The sequence below is a fragment of the Tympanuchus pallidicinctus genome, unplaced genomic scaffold, assembly GCF_026119805.1.
Source record: "Tympanuchus pallidicinctus isolate F22 unplaced genomic scaffold, pur_lepc_1.0 scaffold20, whole genome shotgun sequence".
Classification (NCBI taxonomy): domain Eukaryota; kingdom Metazoa; phylum Chordata; class Aves; order Galliformes; family Phasianidae; genus Tympanuchus; species Tympanuchus pallidicinctus.
In genome coordinates this window covers 8,827,467-8,836,273 of record NW_026294722.1, presented here as the reverse complement: position 1 = coordinate 8,836,273, position 8,807 = coordinate 8,827,467, and the positions used below count along the sequence as shown (strand labels likewise).

Sequence of the window (8,807 nt, the reverse complement as noted above, 5' to 3'; positions counted from 1 at the left end):
TTCTCCTCCCTGCTCTGCTCCAACAACAGTGTGTGCTATTCCATGCTGTTCTCCCTTCCCTCTTTTGCTTCCTCTTCTGCTTATGATTCGTAGTGGGGGGGAAAGCTGAGCAGGTGGGCATCTGAGGCTGCAATCTTTGTATCCAGCTCACTATACTATCTTTGTTTTGAATAGGGGTTTTATACCTCTAGGGAGACAAAGCACAACTCTCAACATTTCCCTTCCTTAGCTTCTCTTTGAATTCGGCAGCTTCTCTTAATTTTCAGTGTTTGGATGGCTTTGGGGAAGGGGAATGTAAAAGTCTGAGCAGAGATCTCCTAGAAGTCATCATTTGCAAAACCTTGGTTGCAGATGGCTAGCTGATGCTACTGCTGTCTGTGAGAAGAGCAGGTGTTGTGGAAAATCTTCCCTGGAAGCAAATAATTCAATCCATTGCACACATGAAAAAAAGTTTCATTAAGAAGCAAAGACCATCTGCCACCATTCAGGTATGGAGCAGCAGAAATTCTTAAAGCCAGAGGTGCTGCTAAGATCTAACTGAATGTATGCAAGTGAAAACTAGGTCTCACAATATGACAGTGATGAATTTCAGAAGCTCCCTTCTCAATCTGTGTGTAGCTTTTAGCAAAACTTCCCTTGTAACTCAGACAACTACAGTAAGTTTTCTTCATTTAAAAAAAAAAAAAAAGCACTATTTGGATTTAATTCTCAAAGGGAGCAGACTTAAAAGCCTTTCTATTCCCATAGCATGCTTCGTGCTAATGCAATGCAGTGTGTTGGATGTCCCACAGCCTCAGCATTAAATACAGGTGCACCAAGGACTCTTCTCATGGCCCTGCTCTGCCTAAGGATCTCCAGCCATAAGGCTGCATCAAAACTTCACATCCTCCTGCAGGGGTGGTCATTGAAGCACTCAAAGCCTATCTTACCATTCAGAAAGTAAGGAAGGAAGCATTCTTTGGTCTGAAGTTTTCATCCTTGTTCTTCCAGGAGAACGAAGATAGCATCTCTTTAATACAAGCTCAACAATCCCAGGGTCAGCTGTCCATTTTCCTTTAAGGAATGGGGGTACTGTGACTTCCCTTCCTCTGCCTGTTCCCAGGGAACTGAGATGTCCTCCCCTGCTGTTTGCTGTTGGTACTGAGAGGGAACAAAATGACCCTGAAAGAGCCTTAAAATACAACCGATTCCGAGCTGGATTCTGGCAGCCCCAAGGCATTGTGTGCCCTCTGCCCTCTGCTGCCCAGATCCCAACCACGCATGCACATCTCCTTTCAGAAGGAGATACTGGCACCTACTGGAAGGCCGAGTGCTGCTGCTAGGCTGAACGTGACTGGAAGGAAAGCAAGGATCCTCAAATATGTGAAACCAAAAAGCCTGGAGCAGCGATGAAAAGCCTTGCTGAACGCGCAGCAGAGTTAGAGGGGAAGCAGTAACAAATGACAGCTGAACTTGTGTTAACTTTTTCATCTGAAAGACTGCTGCTATCCATATGATAGCACTAAAATTGAGCTTTAAGGGGTTTTGGTCAGGAAGAGGTCTTGGTGAAATCTCAGACCACCAGAAGCTGTGCCTAAGCACATGTAACCTGCAACACTTCCTTCTCTGCAGCAAACTTGCCAGGTATTTAAAACACTTTGATATCAATCTGCCCAAATTCACAGAATGTGGAAGTAGGACTTGAAATATGGTTCCCCCAGTAACAAAAGAGCAACTTCAAAGAATTTCTCATCTGCAACTCAAATCATCCCATCAATTCTCAACAAGCCAAATTAGCAGGCAGTTTGCACAAATTAACATTTACAAACATTAACGTACAAAATAAAACTACCACAGCCAGATGTGCACAGCAGAAATCCTTCCTTCAGAACACGCCTTGCCCCCTTTCAGGTTCTTGCAAACCAAACGCCCCTCAGTGGCCGCCCTGCAGGATGCAGGTCTGCTTGTGCGGGCTGCGGGTCCCGAGGGAACCGCTCGGCCTTACCTCCTAGCAGCGACGCCGCTGTTTGTGAGCGCCCCGTGCGTGGGGCTACTGGAAGCGCCTCTAGAAGAAAGCACATCCTACGTCTCAGAAACAAGCGGTGGTTTCTCACCTGAAATAAACATCACCTCAGCCAGATCAGACCTGCTGTGGGTCGTTTTTCTTTTTTTGTTCCCCCCTCTCTCCTTCCCCCCCCAAGTCAGAGGTAAGAACCAGGTAAATATGAACAGCTCTTGGAAACCTTTGCAGGCTTATCTGAGCCAGCTCCAGCCTAGGACTGAGCGTGTGGAGCCCTGGGCTGCTGATGCTCCTCCTGAAGTGAGCATTATGCTTGCTGATTTCCCTAGACAGCACTCACAGATGCACTGATTACAGAGGAGAGGTACAAGATATTTACTGCAGGAACAGGGGGCAGCCCACGAATTATGTTCTTCTCTGGCTGTATCCTCCTCTGTTGCCATGATACAAACATTCGTGGTATTTTTTGAAGTGCTCAGCTTCCCAGGAGAACCATCACGTGTTCACAGCAACGTAATACTTTTATTGTTACAAAAGATTTCTTCAGCAAACTGCTGTCTGACATCTCTATGTATTAAACGTGGAAAGAGCAAACAACCCCATCTAACGTTACAAGGTTTTTAGGGTCTCAGCTGGTGATTCAGGTAAGTACAGCCATATTCTTCCTTACCCCATTCATTCACTTCCTTGACTTTTTTACCAACCAAACCACAGACAAGTGTCAGCCCAGACGCAGCAGCTCCCAGCCCCACTGCTCATAGTGCCAGCTCCTGCTAAACGAGCTGACTATTGCAGTACCCATACAGGGACCTTTCACATTTGCTAAATTCCAGATGCTCCTCCTTGTGAAGTTTTGCTACCTGGCTTTTAACAGTCTCAAGAGTGAAGAGTTTAAGAGCACGCTTGCCATACAGTCATTAAATGCTTAGTGTTAATAAAATAAACATCTTCTCCTCCTCTGTTATCTGATGATGACAGAGGAGATGCTCACACTCACGCAGTCCTTAAAAAAAAAAGTCTCAACAGACCTGCTGTGCTTCTTCAGTGATGACTTTCAGGCATTAGATGTACTTGTGCTGGAAACAATGACGCAGTGCAGCATGTTGTTGCCAGAGCAAGTTACACATTGGATTTGGGAGCAGAATTCAGTGGGATTTCCCTAAGTTCTATCCTCATGCAGAGGTACTCCCCAATTGCAGCCATCAGTGCCGTGCACACGATGTGCACCAGCCACCACGTCAGAGTCGAGGGAAAGTGTGAGTTATAAATCCAGCAGCCCAGCAGATGGAAGAAGTGAACTGTGACTGTGAAATCCAAGCACTGCTTTCCTCGCCGGATAAAGTACAGCAAGCCCAGAGCACTGCAAAGTAAAGACAGATGAATAAACAAGCTGCACTATGCCTATGGAAAAGGGGTTACAGCAAGAGCTAACAAGTTATTGGTGCTGCTAATTCAGTTGTTTCAAAGCTTCTCAGTCGTTTTAGGGATAGGTTGTTTCTCACCTTACAGATGCTGCCACAAGATTTAAGTGGCTTACAGCATTTTAATTACTTGATGGCAGGGAAATGAGCTTTCAGCTTAAAAAGCCTGACTGCCCTCTGTATGATCTCCCCCAGTAATCTCTGCCCAGCGGCAGGTGCAAGGTACAATACTGTTTATAGATCAGTTTGCTGAGACTCATTAATTCTAACTTTAATCTCTCACTGAGACGGTGAAGTCAAATGTCTTATCCAGTATCTAGAAAGTCACCTTTGGAGTCAGCAGTTCCCACCTGCACTCCTCTCCAGACAAAAGCAGGGAATAACCTGATCTCAGCAGACATGCTCACCAGGCACTGGGATTCCATGAGATGTTCTGGGAGAGGCAGTAAACTATGCTGAATTCTCTTAAAGTTCAACGTTATGAAAGAACAAGCTCAAGACACCAGAACCGTTAGAAGTGCTGTGTGTGCTCCAGCCAGTTGCTGACTTACCAGGTGAGCGCATTGAGGACAAAAGCCATCATGGAGAGCCTCCCAGGCGGAGTCGAGAAGCCTAGAATCTACATAGCATTATTAGTAAGAAATCACAGCACAAATGACAGCCCACAGCCCAGCCACACCAACTCCCTGCGTTGGTTACAGTCAGTACAAGGAGCCCCAGCCGTTACAGCAGTCCTTCTGGTGGGTCTGTGTCTCTGCCCGGGACACCTGTACAGAAAGAGCTGCTGGATCCACACTGACAGACCGCAATGTGAAGGGGACGTGCCCAGGGCGGGCTCACAGAACCGTGTGAGCTGGAAGGGCCCTCTACAAGCTATTCAGTCCGACTGCCCTGCAACGAGCGGGGAGCGGACGGGCTGCCTTCAAACAGGGCTCTTCCCATACAGCCAGCTGCCAGCGGGACACCGGCACAGAGCACGGGCCGGCCTGCCTCAGGGCTGCCGCGCGGCGGGAAGCGCAGACGGACACACGGACACGGCCTGGAGCCCCGCAGGGCCCACCGCCCGCACCCTTACCTCATCGCTGAAGATCTGATGGAGGGAAGGCCCGGTGCTGCCGAAGGCGCCGAGGAGAGCGAGCCAGAGCCCGAGCGAGCTGTAGTAGGCGGCCTGCAGCAGCACCATCTGCGCCACGATCAGCGCCGGGTCCCACACGTAGCTGCGGAACTGCGCCGCCATCGCCAGCCCGCCCGGCGCGACGGAAGCGGCCTCCATGGGCGGCGGCGGCGCGGCACGGCGCCCCCTCGCGGGCCGGAGGACCCCGCGCTGTGCGGTGCCCGCGCCGCGAGCCCCTCCGGTCCTCAACGCCTTCCGGCTCCAGGCTGAGCTCCGCCGGCGCGGGCAGCGCGGCCCAGCGGTGCCCGCAGCCCTGTGTGAGGTGGAGAAGAGCCCACGGCCCTGTGGGTGTGGAACATTTCTGGCTCTGGGAACTCAGACGCGAATCTCCGCTCTTCTCGTCACGTTTTGTTCCGTTTCCCAGTACGGAAGTTCCGCGGGCTGCCTTGCTGCGTGGTTCTCCTCCCTCGTGCTGCGGGTGTCACCGTGCTGATGTGTGCTGGGCTCGGCTCCCTCCCTATTCCCAGACCTGATGCTCCCGACAGGATTGCACAAAGCTGTGGGCTGTGCCCGCCGAGCTTTGGCTTCGGGCCTGTGGAGAAGCGGGCTGTGCCATGGCTTACCAGCTCCATGAGTGCAGAAGTGAGCAGGGGAAAATCCCAGGCCTCTCGGGCTGCCTGCTGGCAGCACACTGCTGAGCATGAATTGTGAGATCGGCACTTCCTCTGTTAACTCTTAGTAGAAATTGGTTTCCTTTCCTGAAATCTGCCGTGCTTGCCTCTCTGAGACGTGCAAGCCATCACTTTCTGCTTATTTCCACTTCCTTATTTCTTTTTGAAGCTCTGTAGGACTAAATTTCCTCTGCCAGCAAAAATGAGAGTTGTTTAGTCATTGCTAACCAAAACCCCAAGCTCATGTCACAGAGCTCCTGGCAGGGCTGATGATATAATTTCTGGGTATCTTTCCACACCACAGTCATCAGCAACAGAATTTCTGCTTTACGCAGTCTTCCCTACTATCACAAGGTAGTAGAAGATGTTTCAGGAGATACTGACTTGAATTCCCTCCAAAATTCAAGTCTCCTCCCTGCTTGGTCGCTGCCCCATAGCTGAAAATAGCCGTGATGTCAGACATGGGTACAGACTGCCTCTGGGACAGGGAACGTAACAGAGGCAGTGAAGCGCCGTGGCACAAAGGTTTGTGCTCAGTCCTGGGGCTCAGCTGCACCCCAGCAGCACCATCTCATGAACGTGAAGGCATTTCCTGGCTGGCTTGGCAAAAGCACACTGCATGGCTGTGTTTGACTGCACTCCCTGTGCCCGGCTTGTCATCCTGGCCAGAGGACCGTGTCCTCCTCCTGAAGCAGAGGACATTCTCTCCGAGGGGAGCTTTGCCTCACATCCCTCTCAGTGGGAAGGGTTAAAATGGACCTGAAAGGGAATTGTTTGAGGGAAAACAAGTGCATTTTCTATTTCCCTTTTCTTCTTCATGGTTGAAATGAAAGTTGGAGGCAGCTGCTGAGGGAAGATGTGTTAGAAGAGAAAAGGATGTTGAAACACAGAGATCACTGCTGTACATGTTTCTTGCCTGGCTTCTGATTAAATGTCCTTTTCTAAAGAGCAGACAGCTTTGTGTGTGACACCTGCATGTCACCCACAGGTGAAAGAAGAAATGGCAACATGCCCAGGACACAGCACATACCTACAGAAAGTGCCCAGATCACATGTAACTTCTTTATCAGCAGTATGGAACAAGAATATCTTATTTATCCGGTGATTCTTTCCATGAGGAATGGGTGTATAGGGTATGGCATTCTTGCTACTCAGGAATCATTTCCTAGAACAGGAAGCTATTTGTTTAGGCCATACGTCTTTTACCAACTGAAGTACAAAGGGTATCTGAACTGATCTCTGTTCACCTGTCCTTTCCCAGGCAGGTAGGAGTGTTTAAAAACTCTCCCTAATTTTTCTCAGTGCTAGAGAATCCAGTGCTAAGCCCATTTTAAAATCCACCTGTAGGAAGTGTGCTGAGCTTGGCTAAAAAATCTCTTTTCCGAGGAAATGCAGTAGAATTTGTGATCTAGCATTATTGAAGGCTCAGCATCTGGTCTTCTCAGGATCAGACATATCTTTACTTGTATAAAACTATGATTTCCCTCACCCTCCAAATGAATTATAGCTGGACACTGCGTGCTACATCCAGTGTGTTTGTATCACATGCTGGGACTCGGCAGGTGTTTTTATTTTCAGGGTAGAGCTGGGGATGGAAAAGTGAGTTAGGAACAATCGTGGCCAGCCTATGTTATTTCTCTGCCAACTGTAATTTTGATTGTAAAAGGGAACTGATACACCTTGACTGTGAACATTCGCTGCCCAGAAATGTGAGGCTCAGTGTGTGTTTTTTCTTTCTTCTCCTTCTGCTTCCCTCACTTTCAGTGAGGTTTCAAGAAAGTGCATCTCAGCTGTGTGTTTTTCTGCCTGGGTCCATTTGTCCTGTCACTCTCCCTGAATGTCTCATACCCACAATTTTTCCGTGTTGTTCAGAGAGGAGAATGTCATTGTTTTCAGAGGAGACATTTGAAGGGCGAAACGAAGCCGAGTGTGATATGTCATGGTTTTAAAGAACCACATTATGATTTCAGTGGCTGCATTTCCTCTCTGATGATTGCTTTTGAGACACTGCGGCAGAAACTTTGTGTGCGTGTGGTAGAAGGGTGCATCGATAAGACACACTGTGAAAATGTCATTGGTAGAGTTATGTAAATTTGTATCAAGGCTGGAAAGTCCGTTCTAATTGAGTTTAATTTTCCCTTCTGTTTCCAGAAGCCCAAGATTCCTGTCGCTTTGTTTGCAGGATTATGCACCCAGGTGTGGCTGCGATGGACACTGCCCAGCCCATTCTGTTGAAGCAGAGATCAACGTGATCAGAATTTCCTTTGGAGGGAAAATGATGTTTCGTGCCACACAGAGAGATTTTGTAGCAGTGTCGAGATATGTAATAACCAGGAAGAGTACGGTCTGTGGTGCCTGTATCTAGAGGAAATTAACAGAAAAGTCAGCAGTGTTTGTAGCCACAACACAGACAACTGGTTTTGAAAGCACCTTTGTGGTTACTGCCTTACCTGGAAAGAGGGGTTAGCAGGGCCGTGGCCACATGCACACAAGTGTAGGAGTCACACAGAGGTGTAGGGAGAGTTGCACTGCTGTCCGCACTGTGCTGCTGAGGCTGTCTCCTGTCTAGCAGATGTTGTCATGCATATCAACCCATGCAGCATGCTCCTGTTCCCCTCCACCTCCTGCTACCTGGCTGTGCAGGCGCCCAGAACTGGAGGCTGACTGCAGCCAGGCCCCCTGCCTGCTCTTCCATGGACTCCTGTGGGTGACGAAGAAGGGCAGCAATCCAGCTCGTGGCAAGCAGCCCTTCCTCATAGCCTTGGTGGCCCCGGGGGCTGAGGAGAACGAAAGGTTTAGTGAGAAATTGCTGGGCACAGAGGGGCTGGTACTCAAGAAAACTCCACCATCACCTCCAGCCTGCTTCCTACCCTTACCTAGAGGAGTGCTCTCTTCAGATTTTATTTAATCAAGCTCAGAGCAGCACTCCTTGTCAGTTCATATGATGCCAACTGCTGATGAAGTGATGAGGAGAGTCTCCTGCCAGCAAAGCCCCAGCTGCAGGCGCAGTGCTAACACAAACTGATGAGACCTCTTGGCCTCCGCTTGCACCCTTTGTACCTATTTCTCCCCAAAGGCAGTTGGAAAGGCTGCTTCACCTGTGAGACTGCTTTGTTTGTGGGCTTGTTAGCATGTAAATGTGGGACGGGGGGCAGCTACATGGTCTCATGGGTTAGCTTGGTAGTGTTGGAGTGAGCTGAGAACCAAATCTAGCAGAGTTTGCATCCACAACAGGCTGATGGGACCATGGCACACATTGCTCTGTCAGCTGGGTGTTGATTCCCCAGTCAGAATGTACATTATTCTCAGTAAGGTAAAGCTCAAATGCAGTGCAATGCGATTGAGTGAGCGAGGCACGGGGACAAGGGGCATCCCGTGTGGTTGTTCAGGTGAACCCCGGGCTGTGCAAGGGCAGAAGTGGATGCTGCCAACAGACACAAGCAAACACTCAGCGTGGAGCAAAGTAATAAATGGCAAAGAAGGAAAAAGAAAACACACACACAAACTATCTGAGATAGTTAAACCGTGCTGGAGATGGGTGTTGTTTTTTACTGGCCGCGTGGTTGTTTTTTTTTTTTTTTTTTTTTTGACGCTTCCCTCTT

At 49.1% G+C, this 8,807-nt stretch overlaps 1 protein-coding gene across 1 annotated transcript; it reads right to left on the bottom strand.

Annotated features, from left to right (window-relative positions):
- Positions 1-2,501: 2,501 nt before the first annotated feature.
- Positions 2,502-4,691, bottom strand: SYS1 (SYS1 golgi trafficking protein). Its single transcript, XM_052684175.1, has 3 exons — positions 4,496-4,691; positions 3,972-4,039; positions 2,502-3,359 (listed from the first exon to the last, which is right to left on the bottom strand). The coding sequence occupies exons 1-3, from the start codon at positions 4,655-4,657 to the stop codon at positions 3,119-3,121; spliced, it is 471 nt and encodes a 156-aa protein (XP_052540135.1). The 5' UTR covers positions 4,658-4,691; the 3' UTR covers positions 2,502-3,118.
- Positions 4,692-8,807: the final 4,116 nt, after the last annotated feature.

Coding starts and splice junctions, on each gene's coding strand:
- SYS1 (XM_052684175.1), bottom strand. CDS start 4,657: ATGGCGGCGCAGTTCCGCAGCTACGTGTGGGACCCGGCGCTGATCGTG. Junction 4,040..4,495: donor ATCAGATCTTCAGCGATGAG/GTAAGGGTGCGG, acceptor AATGCTATGTAG/ATTCTAGGCTTCTCGACTCC. Junction 3,360..3,971: donor GTCCTCAATGCGCTCACCTG/GTAAGTCAGCAA, acceptor TTTACTTTGCAG/TGCTCTGGGCTTGCTGTACT.